At 44.3% G+C, this 21,291-nt stretch overlaps 10 protein-coding genes across 10 annotated transcripts; 5 read left to right on the forward strand and 5 right to left on the reverse strand.

Annotated features, from left to right (window-relative positions):
* Positions 1-29: 29 nt before the first annotated feature.
* On the reverse strand, positions 30-1,375 carry N7478_005361 (Gfo/Idh/MocA family protein; the record flags this gene model as incomplete). The annotated part of the gene is made up of 3 exons (XM_056921575.1): positions 30-610; positions 663-1,183; positions 1,326-1,375. 3 exons carry the CDS (start codon positions 1,373-1,375, stop codon positions 30-32), a joined length of 1,152 nt encoding a protein of 383 aa, XP_056779612.1.
* A 707-nt stretch (positions 1,376-2,082) lies between these two features.
* Positions 2,083-3,840, forward strand: N7478_005362 (Zn(II)2Cys6 transcription factor; the record flags this gene model as incomplete). Its single annotated transcript, XM_056921576.1, has 1 exon — positions 2,083-3,840. One exon carries the CDS (start codon positions 2,083-2,085, stop codon positions 3,838-3,840), a length of 1,758 nt encoding a protein of 585 aa, XP_056779613.1.
* A 416-nt stretch (positions 3,841-4,256) lies between these two features.
* On the reverse strand, positions 4,257-6,098 carry N7478_005363 (serine hydrolase domain-containing protein; the record flags this gene model as incomplete). The annotated part of the gene is made up of 1 exon (XM_056921577.1): positions 4,257-6,098. One exon carries the CDS (start codon positions 6,096-6,098, stop codon positions 4,257-4,259), a length of 1,842 nt encoding a protein of 613 aa, XP_056779614.1.
* Positions 6,099-7,902: 1,804 nt separating this feature from the next.
* On the reverse strand, positions 7,903-8,652 carry N7478_005364 (uncharacterized protein; the record flags this gene model as incomplete). The annotated part of the gene is made up of 1 exon (XM_056921578.1): positions 7,903-8,652. The coding sequence occupies one exon, from the start codon at positions 8,650-8,652 to the stop codon at positions 7,903-7,905; it is 750 nt and encodes a 249-aa protein (XP_056779615.1).
* Positions 8,653-9,340: 688 nt separating this feature from the next.
* On the forward strand, positions 9,341-10,615 carry N7478_005365 (uncharacterized protein; the record flags this gene model as incomplete). Its single annotated transcript, XM_056921579.1, has 1 exon — positions 9,341-10,615. The coding sequence occupies one exon, from the start codon at positions 9,341-9,343 to the stop codon at positions 10,613-10,615; it is 1,275 nt and encodes a 424-aa protein (XP_056779616.1).
* Positions 10,616-10,848: 233 nt separating this feature from the next.
* N7478_005366 (SDR family NAD(P)-dependent oxidoreductase) lies at positions 10,849-11,824 on the reverse strand (the record flags this gene model as incomplete). Its single annotated transcript, XM_056921580.1, has 4 exons — positions 10,849-11,042; positions 11,094-11,195; positions 11,247-11,476; positions 11,541-11,824. The coding sequence occupies 4 exons, from the start codon at positions 11,822-11,824 to the stop codon at positions 10,849-10,851; spliced, it is 810 nt and encodes a 269-aa protein (XP_056779617.1).
* A 507-nt stretch (positions 11,825-12,331) lies between these two features.
* On the forward strand, positions 12,332-13,252 carry N7478_005367 (histidine phosphatase family protein; the record flags this gene model as incomplete). The annotated part of the gene is made up of 4 exons (XM_056921581.1): positions 12,332-12,379; positions 12,450-12,797; positions 12,822-13,011; positions 13,083-13,252. 4 exons carry the CDS (start codon positions 12,332-12,334, stop codon positions 13,250-13,252), a joined length of 756 nt encoding a protein of 251 aa, XP_056779618.1.
* A 2,470-nt stretch (positions 13,253-15,722) lies between these two features.
* On the forward strand, positions 15,723-16,022 carry N7478_005368 (4-hydroxyacetophenone monooxygenase; the record flags this gene model as incomplete). The annotated part of the gene is given in 2 exon segments (XM_056921582.1): positions 15,723-15,935; positions 15,954-16,022. 2 exon segments carry the CDS (start codon positions 15,723-15,725, stop codon positions 16,020-16,022), a joined length of 282 nt encoding a protein of 93 aa, XP_056779619.1.
* A 734-nt stretch (positions 16,023-16,756) lies between these two features.
* Positions 16,757-17,575, reverse strand: N7478_005369 (uncharacterized protein; the record flags this gene model as incomplete). Its single annotated transcript, XM_056921583.1, has 1 exon — positions 16,757-17,575. One exon carries the CDS (start codon positions 17,573-17,575, stop codon positions 16,757-16,759), a length of 819 nt encoding a protein of 272 aa, XP_056779620.1.
* Positions 17,576-19,675: 2,100 nt separating this feature from the next.
* N7478_005370 (WD40 repeat domain-containing protein) lies at positions 19,676-21,158 on the forward strand (the record flags this gene model as incomplete). The annotated part of the gene is given in 3 exon segments (XM_056921584.1): positions 19,676-19,975; positions 19,993-20,100; positions 20,268-21,158. The coding sequence occupies 3 exon segments, from the start codon at positions 19,676-19,678 to the stop codon at positions 21,156-21,158; spliced, it is 1,299 nt and encodes a 432-aa protein (XP_056779621.1).
* Positions 21,159-21,291: the final 133 nt, after the last annotated feature.

Here is a 21,291-nt window from a genome sequence, read left to right on the forward strand (position 1 = left end):
TCATTTCACAACGATTGTACGGTGACATATCAAAGATCAAGCGGATGAATGGTCGATTCTATGTTATCCGGGTAAACCAATTCTCCTTGTTGACGCACTTTATCCATCACTTCCATGATGAGAATACTCTCTTTCCAAGGAAGGGTTTCGCTCTCAAGTTTGCCATCACGCACACAACGAGCGACTTCATCAGCCTCCCAGAACATTCCACGTGCATTTCCAGGGACAGGCACATGAATATCTCGGACAGTCGCTGTCTCGTTTGGCTCACTCTTCAGCACCACTCGGTATCGCTCCGGGCGAAAGGCAGGTCCAAAGATCAGAATATGTCCCTCGGTTCCCTGGATTTGGATTGACGGACCAGCGGATCCACGATTATCTGGGTCCGTGGCTACTCGGAAGGCTGTCATTGCCACGGCATGTGAGGTGCGATTGGGGAGTGCGGATGGCGTTGTAGTCGGAAATGTCAAAATCATAGTGGCCTCTTCATCTGACCCAGTCGCAGTGTACTTGGACATGTGAGATGTGATTTGGGATGGTGCTTTACGCTGAGCGGGAGGCAAGGTGTGGTAAAGAATTTGGAAGACCCAAGTCAGCGCATATACGCCCACTATTATAAAATTAGTTGCTGATACGTTAAATGTCAAGGGGACCGCACTTACGGTCAAGTAATGCGCCACCTGCCAGATCCTTATTGATCATGCGATGGCTGTTGCTCCAAGCAGTCTCGGGCTCTTCTCCAATGCTCAAGTCAGAGACCACACGCAGAACCTCTCCAACCGCTCCAGACTGCACCAGGTGTCGGACTTGGATGCTGAGAGGAAAGTACCGAGTCCAGACAGCTTCCATAAGGAAAAGGCCTTTCTTTTGGGCAGTTTCACAAAGGATCTTTGCTTGGGCTGCATTCACAGTGAAGGCCTTCTCACATAGGACATGCTTTCCAGCTTCCAGCGCTAGCATCGCGTGTTGAAAATGGTGCGAATGTGGACTAGCCACGTATATCGCTTGAACATTGTGGTCATTGACGGCCTCCTTGTAAGATCCATATGTCGCACACGGTCCAGGAATTTGTAATCTTTGAACAAACGAATCGGCTGAAGATTTGGAAGAAGAAGAAGCGACAGCGACAACGGTGTGGGCGACATCCGTAACTCCTCTTTCACTCGGTGCCAACAACAGATCTCTCACGAAGGCTTCAATGTTTGATTGACCAGATTAGCTTTAAATAGGCGACAAAGGCAAATTTGACCTCTCACTTTCTGCTATTCCTCCTGTAGCTAATGAATATCTGAGTCAGAACGAACAATTCGGTCCAAGTAATTTACATGATCTGATCAAACCTACCGAGAATTCCCCAACGAAGGTTATAGGCCATGATTTAGCAAAGACGATGCACCTAGAGCTTGAAGGTAAAAAGAAAATTGTAAAAAGATGGAGGACCAAGAGTACGAGATGTATGTACGAAAGAGACTGCCTGCTAGGGATATTTATAAACACCCTTGGAAGATTGTGGAGATTTCCAGCCGCGTTCTCATTTATCAAGATCCTTCTTTCGAGTGAATAGTGTCGAATCGACCCGCTTAGCATGTCAACCTTGCAAAAGACCGTCACCACTGATACTGTACATCGAGAGGTGCATGGATCCATGCAGCCAAGCGGGGTAAATAAGACACCAATGGGGCTTTTACCGGGCTAGCACAATTACTCGGTCGGACTGTAGACCCACTCTACACAAACTTAGTCGTCGCATCCACCTGCCAACTCTCAATTGCTGACATCAGTGGCAGTGCCTGGTTCCATTTCCTCTCTATTTTTTTTTTCTGTTTGCTCTTTTACTTGCCCAGTATCCATAATATATTCATTTTGTATACCCATCTATGCACAGAGTTCGTATTACGCCATTCCAATTCCTCCGCATATCTTCTCCAATCAACAATCTCAGATCGGGGAGCTTTTAGCTCGGCAAAATTACTGGATTGGGTAATAAAGTCGAAGAGCAAGTACACTCGAGGGTTCCAGGAACAGGAGACCGGAGAACGTCAACTTTGAGATTCGCCGGTCGCATAACTGGAACAGACCGCAATGGAAAAACAAGCAAAGAAGCTCACTCGAAAGTCATCCGCTCGTTCTTGCCATGGGTGTACAAACTGCCGCCGAAGCAAGGTTAAATGCGACGAGCAAAAGCCAATTTGCACTCGGTGCTGGCAGAAGGATCTACATTGTTCAAGCCCTTTTCAACTAAAATGGGAATCGACCTACCATGATCGTGGAATTGCCTTTGGGAGATCCGGTCTCTCAGGTAAAAATCCCCCGAAAAAGGAACAGAGCCTACGACCCCCTTCAGGATCAAGTTCTACCTTCCCTAAAGAGACTATATGGCTTGGAACTCCGGCCATTCAACCATGGACATTCGTGAACAATGATACGCCTTTTATTCGTCGACTTTGTGAAGAAGAACAAGATCATGGCAAGCGACGTCTCCTGCCGGCTTTGGACGCTAAACTGGCCATTGGGGAGCAGGGAACACACGAGCTGGTGCGACCATTTCCAAAGTTGCCACACCTTCTTGGTCGGTCAGTCAGCATTGATGAGGCTTTCATCCCGAATTTATCATCATCTCCCTCGCTATTTCCATCACTAGATCAGGTGGGGAATAGGATGCTGTTCGACTACTATATAAATCAAATATGCCCTCGAACGGCACATAGTTCTCTATCACAGTCCCCGTTTGCGTCGGTCATTCTACCCTACTGCTTAGCAGCTCCGGCCACAGTATTACGAGCGATCCAAGCGCTGGCCGCCTGTCATTGGTCTCAATATGACTCCAAATACAGCACCATCAGTCTGCGATTGAAGTCTCGAGTTCTAATAGACTTTCGAAAAATAATCCATGTTGACAAAAAGGCAGTCGTGGCAAACGACCCCGAAATATTAGTTATTGCGATGTTCTTATGCCTTTTCGATATTGTCGATCACTGTAATCAACAGTGGATTGTTCATCTCCAAGGAGCGAAAGATATCATTCGATTTAGAAGGCGACATCAATATTTGACAGAGGTGAATTGGAATAAGCAACAAGATGATGTATCTCACTTTGTGGAACTTTTCTTTGCTTTCCAAGATGTGATGGGTCGGACTGCTTGCGCAAAAGCAGATATTTTCGGTTCAAGCTATTGGCAGGAAGATGACACCGCAATCAATTCTTGGATGGGTTGTAGTCCAGCTCTCGTCTCGATATTATTCTCAGCCATGGATCTCAGTAGGTCTCGACAACACATAGTCTCTAATGAGGACCAATTGAACTTTAAGATCAATGCCACCGCATTGGACAACAAACTCGAACATTTGAAACAAGAACTTCATGACCAAGAAGAAGATCAGACGATTTACCGGGTTGCCGAGCTGAAGAGAATTACTTGTATCGTCTTTCTAAAATGTGCGTTATTTGGTGGAAAGCCATCAGACCCTGCGATCAAGACATATGTACGGGAAATTATGAGTGAAGTTTTTGGGCTGCATGCTTTGGAATCGGCATGCCACGTTATCTGGCCTCTTTTTGTCGCTGCTGTAGAACTGGACCCGCTTAGTGTTGAGCTTTTCTCAAATCCACAAACTGGATTAATGACTGACGGGAGAAGGCTTGTTTTGGAATTACTGGAAGAAATGGTCAAGAGTACAGTGTCGGGTATTTCTCGGATACGTGTGGTTGTTGAGCAGGTTTGGAAAGCGCGAGACTTCAATTTATCAAAGCCCATCGAGCCAAAGCAATCGCCAATTCCCGTTTTAAATGACTGGGAAGAGTATGTTGTGCCAGTCAGTGATGCCTTGTGCTTGGTATAAACTTGATTACTATATCTATCAGGCTTATATATCAAGAGTCTCCCGGGTTCATTCTTGCCTCTGCTCTCTACCTAAATATTTTACTATTTTATACTAATTCATCATCGATTTCGGCATATGAAGAGATTGTTAATGAATACTCCTTACCGGTCTGATGTTCCTTCCAAGGCTTTTTGAACGCATACTAAGATTTTATTTGTGAGAAAGAACAGTATCACCGAGATATTTAGTTTGACTGGGAGAAATATGGGGGAAATTATTTGAACAATGTGAGTTTCTAGAATAAAAGAGTTTTAAGTAGTGAAACGATATTATGTAAAAAGAAGGGGTATGTGTATGTTAAGCCCTCGAAGATGGGTAGAGAAATGCGCATAGGTGATTGTACAATCAAAGATCTAGCGCCTGCGCGTAAAACCTCATGCTTCTAAATTCCTTTCCAACTCGATCTCATATGCGGGCAAGGAGAGGGACAATGCTTTCCCTGTATTCTTGTTCACAGAGAACACAAACTCATTAATCGGAATGTCATGGTATGTTAACTGATCAATGGTGCTGGCCCATGAGCCCACATTGTACATCTCGGAGAACATGTGGCCTGAAACAGGACCCGTGGGATCAACTGTCTCCATTTGAAAAGCAATCTGACCCGACGATGCAATGTCTCGGATAGTTGGGACGATTCTGACCATGTTACTATTTGCTGGTCTCTGTGGAATGTGAGGAACCAGATGCACCAAGGTCTTGGCCAACTGATCGATAACATCTGTGCTGTTGCTAACCCACTTTGAGATAACGAGGCCAGGGGCCGACTTTGCGGACGAGGGAATAGTCAATGTCACACTAGTATTCAGTGCTTTTCCTTTGGGTGTGTAGGTACCCGCCAGATTTTTGAAAGCCTCATGACGAGCCTGGTCCATTAATGCCGGTATGATCGAGTTCGTGAGCTGATCTGCAATAAGCTGAATGGCTTGAGTTTGTACCCCAAGCGAACTAGCACCCAGGATAGTGAAGCCAAAATCAAAGTCGGGGATGACCACTAGCAGGCTGGCATAGCTTCCGGAGTCTCCTAGCTTGGTGTATATGTTCGTTACCACATTGTTGTCTAGGTGGACATATCGATAGATCTCCCATGGTCGGCCTAGGGCGTAGTGGAGATCTCCCGTAAAAGAAACAGGTTGAAGCCAGCGATTGGTCCGATCGACTGGTAAAAGCGTTGAGTTCAGGATACTGATTCCAACTTTGGACAAATCATTAATAGTCGAGTAGATACCACCAGAGGGTGTAGTAATGGGTACGTTGATCAAGTCAGTTTCAAGTGTCGAGGCAATCACTGTTCGATTCAGGAGCTCAGGCTTCGTAGGCGGGTTGGATAAAGTATTCTTGAGGCCGAGGGGTTTAAATAGAGCATCTTGGTACAAGTCGTCCATGGGTTTACCAGTAATATTAGATAGCGCTCCCCCAAGGAGAAAGAAACCACTGTCAGAGTAGAGAGGACTGTTTCCAGGCAGATATCTCGGTGGGTTGGAAGCGATGCCCTGAACATAGTCTTGTATACCACACTCTGTATCTGTTCCAAGTTGTAATTTTTTGAGGCAGGGGTACTGCTCCATAAACTCAGTCACGTTAGGAGTTGGCAGGCCCCAAGTTTTCAAGGTGGAGGGATCAGCAGTCCCCAGTAAGGCAATATCCGAGGAAACTGGTAGACCCAGGCGTGGGATACCACCAATATGAGCCGCAATGTCTCCGACAGTTATTTTGTCCCATGAAATGTTTTTGACTGCATCAAGATCTGAGGTAGTCGTCTGGATGAATTTCTGAAGCGACGGGTAGATCTTTGTCAAGGGAATGTTCCAATCGTTGTCTTCTAACTCGACCATGCCAGCGTAGGTAGTGATCAATTTTGAAACACTTGCAATGCGGTAAATCGTATCGGAGTCGACATGTGCGGTTCCGAAGGTTCCATTGAGAGTAGATGGAGATATGTGGTGGTACTGCAAGAAAGAGGCGTCCTTGTCGTACAAAGAAAACAAGCCCATAGAGAATGTGGAATTTTTTAGCAAGGAAGATGCTACCGGGCCTAGCCCTGCGCCAGCCAAAGTGTGCTCCAGAGTTTGGGTGACATTCTTCCAACTAGCGGCGACTGAGCTGGAGTTGCTGCTGATATCTCGAGGAGGCGGGTAGGAAGCACCTGGTAGACCAGCGTGAACTGCAGGGGCCCAAAATGGTGCCAGAAGCGCAACAGTACTAATGACCTTCATTATAGAGAAGGTATAATATGAATTTGATGAGGTTTTAGTAATACTGCGTCTCATCGATGGGAAGTGTTGGCTATTTATGTCTAGGCAGTTCATTTACGTGGAGCATCGGACAATCTCAATAGGACCTTACATTTCGGCTCTCACTTCTTGGCGACCCCAGCGGTGAATGAAAATCTGACATGAACCACTTATTAGAGTAACCTTCAACACGTAGTATTGCTAAATTTATAAACTTATGATGATCACATACTCTCTCGGCCGCCCATTCACGAATCGGATACTTTATCCCAGGCATTGTTTGGCCGATCTACAGGGATGAGCGCAGCGCTTTCCCTTATTCGGTTAGACTGTTTACTTTGGGTTTAGTAAGGCTTGGCACTGTCTAACCGCTTTAGGGGGTATACGCCGCTGGGCCCCAATATGAGTAGAATCAAGTGTCGAGCTCCATCAGATATATGGAGAATGGGAGGCGGAGTATGACATTACGTTAGAAATCAAGGAGGAGCTTGCGGTGTTATTTTCTAGAACCAGAAAAATACGGAGGATGTGCGCGATCAACGTCCACGGGTGTCTGATGATGATGATGATGATGGAGAGCAGATATACTTACTGAATGTCCAGCCTGAGGCTAGTAGCGACTACTAGTAGATTCTACGAATAATTAGTGAAATGAAGTTTTCGGAGCTTTTCATAGCAAAGCATCTTCATCTTCATTTTCATGAAAATCTATCTTAGCCTTACCAGATACTAAAAAATCCCCAAAAGAAATCCAAAAAGAGTCAAAAAAGAAAAACGGACGGGACAGGCAAAAAGATCTACAATTCGCACCTACCCAGGTAACAAGAAGGAAACCACAATTCTGTCCCACGGCCGAAAGGCCACGGTCCTACAGGGAAAATTTCAAAAACCTACAGAAATTTCCCAACGCCACATTTGAAGTAGATGACAGAGGTAGCGAGAAATATGATGAGAACCAAGCCCCCCACAAGTCTTGAAAGCCCCGAGTCCTTTTCATCCCAATAAGTTTATCAAAAAACTTCATCTTCGGCCTTCACTATCACAGCTATAATTGAAGTTCCTTATAAGAATACATCTCTTTCAATACAAATCGACAAAGGAGATAACTCCAGGTACTTGCAACTGCGCTTCTGCCTTACAAAAGTTCTTTTAGAGTATAATCTTGAAGCCAACCAGTATAGTATGTGATGAGGATACATAACTAGAATCATTACTTAATTAAACTACCAAGGGCGTGTCTATGGCCCGTTTCAATATCAACGTATAGTCAGGGTTAATAAAGAAAGAAAAAGAGCTACTATCACCATCATATGTATATATGCACTGTATAAAGTAGTAGAGAAAGGTCAGAAATTAAGAGAGAAATTCAAAGGCTCAACTTGAACTTGAAGGGTAACATATTTCCTTCCATGTGTGATCTGAAAGTTTCCAAGTCAGCTAGATAAACATCTTTTCATCCTCGTGCTGTGAAAGAAGTGAGTAATGTTGTATAGTATTTGCCATAGCAACTTAAGCACTTGAGGCAACTGGAAGCCATGAAGTAATCTCGGAATTCCGATGCGTCGAATAATACGCCTGAATAGCCGATATACCCTGAGATATATAGGTATTTGGACTCTAATAAAGAAATTGTTAGCGCAGACATACGATGATCCAAGTATCGTAACCAAATTGAAGTTTTATAAGAAAGGGAAAGAATCCAAAGGGAATGAAGGCCTTCGGAACTCGAATCTTCAATTATGTGAGTATATGGCCATTTGTATACCGCTCCTCTTTCAACATTAAATCATTCATAATAACTAGCCGGCTTCTTGTACCGGCAGGATTCGCGATAAACAAAACTGCCTTCCAGCCTCGTTTGCATGACCCGTCCAATTGCCTCCTCTTGTTCTTCCTGTATTGCCTTAAACTCACTCCATTCCTGATCGTCTTCATAATCTGCGCGGGAGTTGCAGAGTGCAAAGTCGATCATGATCACTTTAAAATGTTTTCGCTGCGCATTATCCAGACTAACGATGAAACTCCGTGTTTGAACATCCTTGTTGAGAATTCCCCGGTCGTCCATAAGATTGAGAATCCTAACACTATCATCACATATAGATTGCCGGATTTCCCTCGGAGAATAATCAGCAAGATTAGTCAAAAGAAATCCTTGGATATGCTGTAGAAGAATCCCAGGAAACCCTTGGGTGACTGGCTCTAGCACATCTGGATCAAAGCCAGATACCAAAACAGCCGCCAATAGGCCTGGAACTTCTTCCCCTTGTAAGTCCTTCAGCGTATTGTACACCTGGATTCCAGTCTTGTAGAGATCCAAGAGACAATCATGAAGGTATGCCTCTTCCTGGGGGGTATTCCATGATTCATCTTCCTCAGCCATCTCATCATGAGTATTAAGCCCGTCAATAAACGCCTCAGCACCGCCATCGCGAACAAAACGATGATAATCAAATTCAATATCCATTTTGTAAGGTTGGACTTTTTCGTCTTCTCTAAGCTGGGTAGCAAAGCGCTGATCGAAAACTTTTAGCACCATGTCGCTATTAAGAGCTAAGGCGGGACAAGATATTCGGAAGATCATAACCGGCGATAAGGTAAATGGCTCAAACACATGGACGATTCTATCATCTACCGTGACCTGGCCATGAATTGTCTTTAGATTCAGTTTTATCAAGTTCCCTAGGACATATGGACAGCCACTACAATAAAAATTATTCGACTGGCTTCCTGAAGAGAATGTTACTATGGGGTTTCTTTTTGCTCCATAGCAATCAAGGGGCTCCCTATTTAAATGAGACTTATCCGAGATTAGGGGTATGTCTGGGGCTCGGTGATAGGTGGGAAGTTTGTAGCAGGAAGTTGAAAGACGAAGAAAACGATGGCTCAGCGCTCGCTAGTGTGGATCTCGGCAACGATGGGAGGCGCAATAGTGGGGAAATGATGGGAATAGTGGGGCCCGTGTCTTGATCTGGCGATGTTGGCGTATTCGTTTAAGTTTTTGTTTCCATCCGGCTTCCCGAGGACTTGAAAGACTATAATTAGCATTTGAAGATTTGAGTTTTTTCACAGATCTGACCTAGAACTTGAACAACCATGATATTTATAGGTACCGAAGTCTAGCCTGAGATTCTCAATTTCTTTCAGATGATATCTCCGAGTTCAACTTGAATCTCACACACTGAGGTCCTCTATCAACTTCTCTGGTTCCGTGGCCTCTCATCACAATGTCACTTACAATATCTCTGGACAGTCAACTGACTCAATATTCCGGAAATGAAACAATTTGTGGTCGTGTGAATCTTCAATGCTTTAAACCAATTGAGATTGAAGAGGTGAAATTGACCTTTTCGGGGCTAGCAGAAGCTAAAGTACAGAAGACCAAAGGATCTGCGGCTCCTTCGGTCGGCTACCGTAGCAAATGTGTGCTTTTCGAAAAGGATCGTATTTTAGCTCATCAAGGTGGACAGCAAATGGCTATTGGGTCATATTCTTGGCCGTTTGAGCTAACTTTTCCATCGCATGTTCAACCTGAAATCAAGCCATCGAAATGGCCGGTGATTCCTCCATTTCGCAACGATGCAAACCATCCACTCCCACCAACGTTTTCTATCGAAACTAGTGATAGTCTTCGGAGGCTGGTCTGCTCAATTGGGTATCATATCCATGCACAAGTCTTCAAACCATCTTCAGGTTTCATGGGAAAGCCTTCGCCATTCATTTCGGAAGTTTTGGCCCTGCAATTCATACCTCCGATAAATAAAGCGGATATGGTTGACGTCGAAAACTTCAGCCACATGTCTTACCATCAGCAAGAACATGTCTTTAGTATTCAAAGTATGCATTTGCTTCAAGAATACAAGGGGAGAAGCCTTGGTGTTCAAGAAAAACTCCGGTCTTGGTTTTCTCCAAGACAGTTGCCACGGTTCAACTTCAGCGTATCCTTTTCTTATCCAACTCGCGCAGCTCAGTCAACCCCACTCCACTGCAATCTGACTGTTGCCCCTCGCATGGAAGACTCGTCTGTCAGCTCACCTCCAGTGATTTTGATGCAGTCTCTACATATCACTTTGGTGAGTAGAACCTATGCGCGAAGTGGGCCTTCGTTAATGGGATCGATGTCCGGTGAGGTGGATGAGCGCATGGAAATCCTATCCAGAACATCACTCAATATGGCAATGTCTGGAATGATTGATCTGACCGAAACTTTCGGTCCTCTTGTATTTCGACCTATTGATGTCTCTTTTGGTACATTCAATATCAGTAGGATGTACCGCCTGTGCGTATCAGGTCAATTTGAATGTGCTGGGAAGATGTCCAAATTTCAAGCCCTTGATTTACCAATCGATATCATCCCTCGATCTCAAAGAAATGCGACAGTTTCTCAGGGCCCGGAGCCCCCTATCGATGATAACCTTCCATCATATACACCATTTTCATTACCACCAGAGATGGCAGGAGTTCCACAAGACGCCAAAAAGCACGACAGCGGAAATTTTTGAATTACTAAAATAATGAAACTCCCTTTTTTTATCGAAGGCATATGTATTTACTCGATTTTGTGAATATAGTTTTATGAAAGTCTCATTAAGAGCTTCAAACAAACCTTGGGACCCAACAACCAGCATTAATTAACAAACATGCCCTGATCCGAATAACCACCTGATATGCTATGCAGATATTTCTTCAACCTTCACTGACATTTCAGTAGACACTGGCATCAGAAATTATTGATTTAGCGGGCTGTATATCCGCCATCTACCGGCAGACAGACTCCTGTAACCCAGCTTGCATCATCGCTTGCCAGAACAACAGCCATTCTGGCAATATCATCAGGAAAACCTGGCCCCTTCAATGGATGTCGGCGATTGAGGTCATCCCAAGGAGTGAGGTTAGTGGTAGTTTCCTTAAAGATCGCGGTCTGGGTATCTATTTATGATTGTTAGTCTGGAAGCTTTGCAGACACCATTAGCAACTCACATCCGGGGCAAAGTGCGTTGGCATGAATCTTATGCGGAGCATAATCTAAAGCGATCTGCCTCGTGAGCTGACTGACACCACCCTTTGATGCGCAGTAAGAAGCTATGGAATGTTAGTTCTGAATGGCGATGCAGCCTAGTCTGAGAAACCCACGGTTCTCTGGGCCAACAATCATGCCCATAATTGATGAAATGTTGACGATCCATCCCCGGTCTCCTGAAGCATGTGGCTCTTGTGCTAACATCTGCGCAAGGGCATATTTGCAGCCAAGGAAGACAGACTTGAGATTCACCCGCATCGTGGTATCCCACGTTGCCTCATCAGTTAAATGGAGCACCGCTGGAAGTCTTGCCTCGATGCTAATTCCGGCATTGTTAACCAAACTATTAAAATAATCAGCTTTGGTAAGTAGAGATGGCAGCGGTGGTTGCTATAATGGTTTCTTACACATCAAGTCTCCCATACTCATCCACAGTCGCTTTTACTAAGCTTTCCATCTGAGTAGCATCGCCAACATCGGTTTGAACGAAGATAGCTCTCCCACCACTCTGGATAATCGAATCATGTGTGGTGATCTCAGCTTCCTCTTTCGATCGAGCCACTGCTGTCAAATCAGCACAGACTAGCTTAGCGCCTTCCTGTGCATATCGAATAGCGATAGCTCGGCCCAAGCCAGAAGAGGCACCGGTCACGATGGCAACCTTGTTTTGCAGACGCGAAGATTGAGCCATTTCGAAGTAGAACTAAGCAGGGGCGAGGCGGAAGGTGAGAATGGTATGTCCAGGGTGAAAGTCGCGGTTTCGTTTTTTCCCCTCGGGCGCACAGTCTATTCCTGGCCTTCGTTCAGAATGGAGACGCGAGATAAAATATACTCCCCACATTGAACAAATCGGTTAATGAATGATGGCTGAGGAGCAGCCCCTCAGTTCGTCTTCATTGCTGCTTTTGTCATTGAATCAGCCCTTATAAAATCTTCCCAATTAGGTAGTGATAGCGGTGCTGCGGAGACCAAGCCGAGCACGGGTTACTATCCTATTTCAGAACATCTCCATTTTATGCTCCACCACCTCCACTTCCAGGCAGATCTACATACCGAAAGCCACGTCTGTCCAAATCGAACAGCAGAGTTTTTTTTTGACTTAAAGATTTGATCTGGTGATAGCGAATATTAAAATTCCGCGCAAATTCAATATCAATCGTGGTCATTGAAGCAACTTGCTGGTTTTCTTCTGGTCAAAATGCCTCCAACTCTCTATATCATTCGCCATGCACAAGGTGAACATAATGTCAATGTACTATTGCATCCTCAATTCACTCCCCAGATTCCTACCTTGAAGGTCCTAATATAGCATCTAGGACTCTCATCATATCAGAGATGCACTTTTGACCGATACTGGGAAATTCCAATGTCAAGAGCTCCAAGAAAAGTTTCCATTTCTTCAAGATGTTGAGGTTATCCTGGCATCTCCGCTCCGACGTACTATTCAGACGGCTGCCTACACATTTGCACCTGAACTAGAGAAGCGACAACTACCAATGATCTTGGTTCCAAATGCCCAGGAGATCAGCAGTTTGGCCTGTGACGTTGGCCACGATGCCAAGATTACAAAATCAGAAGCTCCAAACCTAATCAAAGACGCCGCCCCCTCATGGAATGCTATGAATCTTGACGCGACATTGGTTAATGAATCATGGAACTCAAAGGTAGGACATTTATTCTTTGTAAAGTTTGAAGCGTATATTAAATGTACTGTGCAGAAAGGGATTTATGAATCCAGTCTTCCAGCTGTCAAACAACGAGCTGCTGAGATGCGTAACTGGATTTACAGCCGTCCAGAGAAGCATGTTGCACTTGTGACTCACGGGGGCTTCTTGCATTATTTTACTGAGGATTGGAGAGGTTACGTGAGACGGAAAGGTAGGTTTGCAATTTAACTTACCCACCTTCATCACCTTCATTTGATCTTGGCTGACTTTGACTTTTCTCAGGTACTGGCTACTTAAATTGTGAATATCGTAAATTGGAGTTCACTGAAGATTCTAACGAGAATGAGTCACATCTTCGAGAATGTGGTAGCATTTTGGAGAAAGAAGCTAGGCCAGTCGGCCTTGATGCTCATGTTATTCACGAAATTGGCGCAGTTGAAGGGTTTAAATAACTTCTTTTCGTTTCTCTACTCTCTATAGACAAATCAACCGTTTCTGTGATGCTTCAGCTAGTTTTTCAACACCTTATCATTATTATTTGTTGGAACAGTCAAGGAAAACGGTTTAAAAGAAAAAAGAGAAATATTATATGAACTATGCCATAGACATTACAGGATGTTATGCTTTGGTCAAACCTAAAACCTATATTCAAAATGTATTTGTTTACCACATACTTCCCTTAGCCACTTAAAGTTTGATGGTTAATGAGATTCTCGACTTTTGTATGACATGTATCTCAATGCGTCTATTTTATCTCGTCAGGAATGATAATCACTCTAAAAATCATGATATCAAATCGCACACGTTTTTCTGACCCTCGAAGCTCTTGCATATCTTTGATCACCAAAGAAATCCTGACAGCTCTCTATTTTCTAGCACTCTTATTCCACTTCTTCGAGTTCTCATTGTACAGGTACTACTAGTGCTACCGTTTCAAGCTCTACTACCGAAAGCCTTATCATAGCCCACTCGAAATCGCACATTGCCGTTGTAAAACTTTTCCACTGCGGCTTTGCATCCATCCTCGCTAATGCCAATCGTTTCAACTCAGCTAATTTTGTTAGTATGGGAGTTCCAAGTAGTGTACTTCCAAGTAGTGTGGATTTAGCTTTAGGCACACCTTTGAAACTCAAGTTTTGCAGCCAATTGAAGCATAATTTGGACCTCTTCTCTACTTCCAATATGACTAGCTGCAATCGAGCAGCCATTTCCCATCATGTCCTGTGTCTTGAGAGGAGGGAATAAACCCTGTCTCTGACTCTGTGACCAGAAACTACCTGGAATTAAAAACGACACAATATGTTCAGTAAAAATTCTGATAATGTGGTCCTTGGACAGCTTTATATGTACCTACAAAATCGGATGGCTATAGTTTCGAGATTTGGAGAGACATATCGGCGGATTACTAGTACTAGTAGTATTATGAGTAAGAGCTATGCCAAGATGAAGCCGGGCGGGAGCAGGGAAAGTTCTGGGCTTTCGGAATCCGTGCCCTATCAAGAAGGTCATTATAGTGCGGGATGCCGAGAGACTAAAACGGGAATCGACCCGGGGGTCTGTACTGCACGGACCCCGGGGTGGATCTGAAGGCATGGGGCCAAGCCGGTTGATCGCCGCTGACAACTCTCGGATTCTTTTTAATTTAGAGGAAAAGATCGAGTAGGCATACATAGTTGATATGCATTGGGGATGAAGGACATTGGATTTACTCTACTTTCATTAGCTCTAGATCGTATTTTCCAAAACTACTAGCACTATTTTCAAACATATAAATGTAGTGCGCTCTCAGGCCTAGTATCACTTCGACTTCTATCTCTCCACAACTTGAAACTTCCAAGTGCCCATTCACGAAAGCCACTGGCACATCGACTGAATGTCTATTGACACGGACATTCTTATTATCGGGGCCCCTCCGGCCTACTAGGAATGGCTATTCAGCTTATTCGTAACTTTGGGACCAGAAGCTTTGAAATAATTGAGAAGACATCAGGTATTGGGGAAATACCAGTGGTTTCAAAACCCGTATCCTGGTTATGGGTGTGATGGTGCTTTTCTTTTCAATATTGTATTTTTCAAGTTTCGACCGCCCAATACAACGAAGTAACCTCGATAACTAATATTCTACAGGTCCCTTCGTATTTTTATTCTTTCTCGTTTGCGCCGAATCCCTACTGGTCGCGCAAATTTGCGCTACAGCCCGAAATCTCAGATATTTTATGTCTACTGCGAACCAGTACGAAATACGACCTCATATGAAATTCCCCTCTGCTGTCAAAACGGCGGAGTACGAACCCGAGATAGCAACATGGAAAGTGATTATTTCGGATCAAAGAACTGGACGTGAGACTCAAAAACGTTACCGGATTCTTATCTCAGCTGTTGATACCCTTTCGGTTCCTAAGAAGTGTGATATTCCAAGCGGAGAGACATTCAAAGGTCGTCTGTTCCACTCCGCTTAGTGGGATCAACCCATTAATTACAAGGACAAAGATGTCATTCGTGTTGGTAATAAGCGACCAAGCTCAACTAAATCTTCCTCAGTAGAGAATATCCTGCTGACCAAATTTAGTAAATGGCTGCAGTGCCACGCAGTGTGTGCCTGTCATGAGTGATGGTCCAAACAAAGTCAAGAAAATTACTCAATTTAGCCGCCAGGCTCACTGGCTATCCGAGAGGCCCAATCCTGAATACTCAAGATCTTTCCATTTCATGATGTGATGAGTTCCCGATGCTCATCGTCTCTACCGAAAATATCTCTTTTTATTACAAGAAAGGGACTTTGCGGATTTTCATGTACAAAATGGTCAAAAGGTTCGAAGTGATTGGACTGATGAAACCACAAAGTACATCGAGACGAATGCCCCTGTTCAATATCGAGATTTCCTAATTCCGGATACAGTTATAGGCTGTAAGCGCCGGGTAATGGATACCGATTATCTTTCCTGTCTGCACCGTGAGAATGTTGATCTTATCTACAATGACCCCATCGACCACATTACAGAGAGAGGCATCGTAATGAGGTCAGGACAAGCAATTGATGCTGACGCTATTTTCCTGGCTAATAGGTTTGAAACCCAGAAGCCACTGTTCCCGATGGAGATACGAGGGCAAAATGGACAAAGTATTGCTGATCATGTAAGTCACTTTCAACAGATTCGGAGTCATTTGAAGTCAATCGGTTGGTGGTGGCTCGAATTTGCAGATAGCTCACTGGAGGCTTAATTTGGGACTTGTCTGTCAGGGTTCTCAAACTTCTTTATTTTGATGTGTCCCAACACATTTTCCGGTCATCTCTTGGTGCTATATACTACAGAGTGTCAGATCAATCTCATTACTCGACTCATTCACCCAATATTGAGTGGAACTAATCGATCTATCCTATCTTTCTTGCCCAGCATAAAGTTTCCGGAATCAGTTGCTGTCACTTCTTTTGCGGGACGTAAGGATGTTGCTGTGATCGATGCTAAAGCCAAACAGTTCGTATGGGCCACTGGCTGTACTTCGTGGTTTATTGACCCTAATACCGGGCGCAACAATATCATCTTCCCTGATTGGTAGTTCAAGTTCCATGTTCGCAGTTTTCTAGTTTCGTGGAGGGGTTTCGTCTATCAAAAGCCCCCCAAATTACTCCCACGAGAAGTTATATTAACCCACCAAAATGCATTGCGAGTGGCTACCACAAGTGTTACTATCATTGGAGCCCTGTTTGCACTGTGCTCTTTGTTAGGCTATCATCCCTTGTCGAGGTCGAATGCCTTGCGTCAATATCTTTCAGCGCTGGTTCAGCGTCTTATTTGATCTGCAACTCGTTTTTGCCCTGCCAAGAGGGGTGCCTACATAGCTACGACGGGCTCGTTAAAACGCAAGCTTATGAAGATGGATAATTGAATTTTCTTTCGGGGGAGCAGTTTTAAAACCCGCTGAGTATCGTGAGTAAAGCGTATGTGCAATTAGTGCTAAGAAATAAACCAATTCGATTCATGGCCCTGCTCATTACGATCAACATTATTGCCTCGTCTCTCATTCGCCCATTCATCTTTTAGCTTGGTGATATGATATTTCGTAGTCCACCCAAGATCTTGTTCAATCCCAGCAAGTAACTCAAGAACTGCCTCCTGTTCGTGATATTCCTCGAAAACTTGGCCAGCAACAAAAAGAGCCTGAACAGAGTTGGCTCTGAAGGCCTCTGTTGAGTTAGCCAGACTTATCCCACAAACCGCCCGAGCATGAATTATAACTTCTCGAAGGGAATGTCGATACGACCTCAGGCGTGCTGATACGGTTGATCGAATAGCTGTTGATTCCTGTGGCTCATTCGCCAGTAACAGGATCTTTGCTTGGTGATAGCTTTGGATTACCGCCGCACACAGTGGCAAGTCAAACCAGATCTGCTCAAACGTATCAAAGCTCCGCTCAAAGCCCGGTTCTGCATTACCTAGTTTCCGTGTACGAGCAGTCGCACAGAAGGACTCTGGAAGAGAATCATGCCATCTATCCAAGTCAGCCATTAGCATATTCCATCTTTCTAGAAGATGTTGCTGGTTCAACCCAATGAGGGCCCGCTGAAACTGCGGCAATATGTTGTCCGCTGGAACCAAACTATCCCCTGCAGTAAGATGATTCGCAATTTTACCAAGAATCCATGTCAATTCATTACTTTTCATGTCTTCTTCCAATACCGTTGAATTCAGGCTCTCCATCATGTCCAGAGGACTGTAGGGTAGGAGTTCCCTATTCTCGCCTGTAGCTAGCCCAGCATTCTGCCAGAGACGCATATCTTTCAAGTCTAGTCGGGTTGGGGTTTCGCTTATAACTGAGTGGTTGGGTCAGATAGCTTATCTTCTAGTAATACTTCTGGGACTCACAGGCACATAATAAGTCTTGCCTCGCAAGACTCCAAAATATGGGGCCTTTGATGGCCAATTGGGGAATTGTGATTGAAGTATGATCGGAAATAGAATCATTTCCATCATCGAAAAGAGGCAATGCGCTGAGATGGGCTTTCCATGCACTCCCAGGGGCGTCCATCAACTCAAATGTGCAAAGAATAGCGACGGCAGCAAGGATCTCCTCTTTATCAGACGGGATAGTAGCACATGAATCCAAGCTAACAGCAAATTTTAGATGCCCAAGAGCTTGATCGTAAAACCTTGCCGAGTTGTATCTCCATATTTCTTCATTCGAAGATGAAATTCTGATATAGCTGGGAATGAAGCTAGATTTCGACCCGGGTTTGCTTGTAGTTCGACAAACATGTAGTAGGTGCTTTGCAGAGAGAGCGCACATTGCTGACTTCAATAATGGTTTGGATATAGCGATAACAGGCACTTTTGAAGAAAAATATGATGTGCTGTCAAAAAGATCCATCCTGTGTCATTGTAAGCAGCTGGTTCAACTTGAACTCGAATGAATTTGATTCATACCACTGGCCAGGGCCTTGCTTAAAATGCCGCAAAAGATAAGATATAAGGATTTTCTCAGAAGAATCAGACTCTGGTTGGTCGCTGCGTGGGATAGGAGTATTATATTCTCTTTGTGTACGATGACTAGTACTTGGTGTTTGGTGGAAGGAAGGTATCACAGGGGTCGCATGGATCGATATCGGACGAGATACAGAAGCCTCGGTCTCTTGGCCGGTATCTACTATCCCATCTATTTCACTGGCATCTACATAAGCCGTCGTCCCGCTGGTTTCCACCGTTGAGCTTTCATTGTGATCTGGCTGTTCCGCTTGAACAAACGTGACTAGCTGGTATGAGAATGTGGAAGTGTATTTCGAGCTCAAATTGAAAACATACATTCATTTGGGAAATCTACCCATATCCTTTGCTCTCCAGATTCATTGGCCTGTGTCTCCTGCTGGTCTCTAGTGCATTTCCGTTTGCGGGCTGGTGACGGACCAATCTCCTGCGTACGGAATATGGACTGTTCTCCATAGGTACAGTTTCGAGATGACTTGACACATTTGTCACATGCTGGTTTAGACTCGTCGCATTTGAGTTTCCTTTTTTTGCATGTCAGGCTGTAACTATGTGTTAGCTATGATATTCTGGACGAAAGCACAGGTCGGCTTTGGAGGCTCGACGGAGTTGAAAAAGCAAATAGATAACGTACCAACCGGAGTAAGATCGCATTACTTTCCCGGTGAGGTCAAATTTCAATAAAAACCCGAAAAATATTGTCCGACGCCCAGCCACCAGACATAGAACTCGAAACAGTTCATTCGCCAACTTTCGTTGTGGGGTGAAGTGAATGCAGATTGATACGAAAGTGGAAATGTTGCCGAGTACTCACCTGGTCACGTGGTCTCTGGCTGTTCCCACCAGCCAAGAGCCAACTCAACTATAGTGTTTTAGTTATATCAGTTGAAATTCGCACAAAAACAGATGAACATTTCGTATATTTCATGGCGAATACATATATGATTTCCGAGACTGAATCGATATTCTCGCAAACACTGCCTATACAAGATACCACCATCTGCGCCCGTGGTTCGGGGATTCACATACTCCCCACGCTCCCATTAATGATACGATTTAGACTGGTATTTACACAATAACAATACTTGTAAATTAGTACTTCCCTGGTCTTACGTCTGCTATAGGGCAAATTGGACAGACACTTTCCCAATCCATCTCTAGGAAGTCTGGTAGATAGTCGCCAGGCATTCAGATCAGGCACATTCATCTATTTTACAGCAAGGATGCTCCCAAAGCTAAAGAAGAAATATAAAGATCGCCTATCCAAAAACTGGCTCAAATTGTATGATAAGACCCAGCAGAAGAACCCAGCAGAACCACACACCCTAGTAAGCGAGTCCACAGGAAAAGGGCATAGAAAATGACACGCCCAAAAGTCTATGGGACAAAACTTTTATGTCGCTCAATCCTGATCAACAACGTTATCTCAAATTGCTTTTGTCAGAAACCAATCAGGACACCAAATTACATAGCGGCGATCCGCCAATAGAACGCGCACTAAGGGATGGGGCAGAGACCGTACAAGATCAGCATAGTATAAGACAGGCCAAAAATGATGATAACCGCATACAAGAAGCGGCGAAGGAGATTTTACGGGCAGCGTGGTCATTGGAAGGCACAGTCCCAAAAGTTGTTGTTGTTGACCCGACTGGGTACTCAACTGCAGCTTGGGGCGTTGTGTCACTAGGACTTAAGGTATGCTAATATCAAAGATAAACATCTGGGATATCGAGGCTTCAGTGAACGATAAACCAATTCGTGCTCTCGATACCTTCAGTTCAATGATTAAGATTGTTTTTCGGATAGCCGCTGGTTTGCAGGTCAGACAGTTCATGGGTTGATTCAGGTATGGGATATGGTCACAGACTCCGATACACCGTCATTTGTTTTCGAAAAGAAGTGCTCCGCTGGCATAATGGGGCTCCAGTTTTTCAATGATGGAAAAACTTTGGCTACTTGGTATAGACCATCCATCATACAGATCTAGAATCTTAGTGAGCCTTTTGCGTCGGTGGCTGTCTCGAACACAAAATGGGGCATACGTGGTCTTCGAATCTCAAAGAATGGAAAAATTTTGACTTCGTCGTCCTTAGACTCTGGTCTTGAGCTCTGGCTGGTTGAGGCTCCAGGTATTGTCACAAATAAATTTCAGTATAAGCACGCCCATACCTCGCACAGATTTCAAAGGGCCATGGCCTTTTCTCAAGATGGAGAGCGGGTCGCATTTTATTCTAAACCCAAAGTTTTGATACGGGATATCATTGAGAAAACCCAAGCTCTCTCACTTAGCCCTGCTGGGCAAGGTACAGCTTTCAGTCCAGATGGTCAACTCTTGATTGTTGCTGATGCATGTGAATTGAAATATGTCATCTGGGATATCACTAAAAACCCACCGCTCATAATGAGGGAGCTAGACCTTGAGGAACATTCTTATTTTCACACACTAGTTTTTGCACCAGATGGCAAGAGATTAGCGACAAGTTCTATCATGGGCCATATCATAATCTGCGATCTCGATGATGAGAACTCCCAGACACCTCGATGGATTGGAGAAAACTATGGGATTGTTCATTCGATGCGCTTCTTGACTGACACAAACCATATTATCACGGAGTACGGTGCATTTGATACTCGAGAAGATCAAACTCAAGAGCCGAAGAACTCTGAATACTGGCAGCTGGCTCTCAGAATTCAAGACGAATGGGTAGTTATTGGTGGACACAAGTGTCTATGGCTACCTGCAGAATTTTGGGGTTGCTGGACTGCATACGAAGGGTTTCTTTATATTGGAACAAACTCGGGAATACATTGTCTTGGTTTGCGCATTGATAGGGATTTGCTGGCTAAGTATGGCATTCGGTGTACTAGCACATCATGAACCAAAGCACAAAAAACATATAATCCAAAGAATTAAGAATTTAGAGGGAAGCTAAGTAAGGAGTCTCATAGTTTTACCGACTCGGGATGTCATTAAACAATATCATAAGTTTCTCAAATGGCTATTAACTGTC

This window comes from Penicillium angulare, assembly GCF_028827245.1.
Source record: "Penicillium angulare strain IBT 27051 chromosome Unknown utg000004l_segment0_segment0, whole genome shotgun sequence".
Classification (NCBI taxonomy): Eukaryota; Fungi; Ascomycota; class Eurotiomycetes; order Eurotiales; family Aspergillaceae; genus Penicillium; species Penicillium angulare.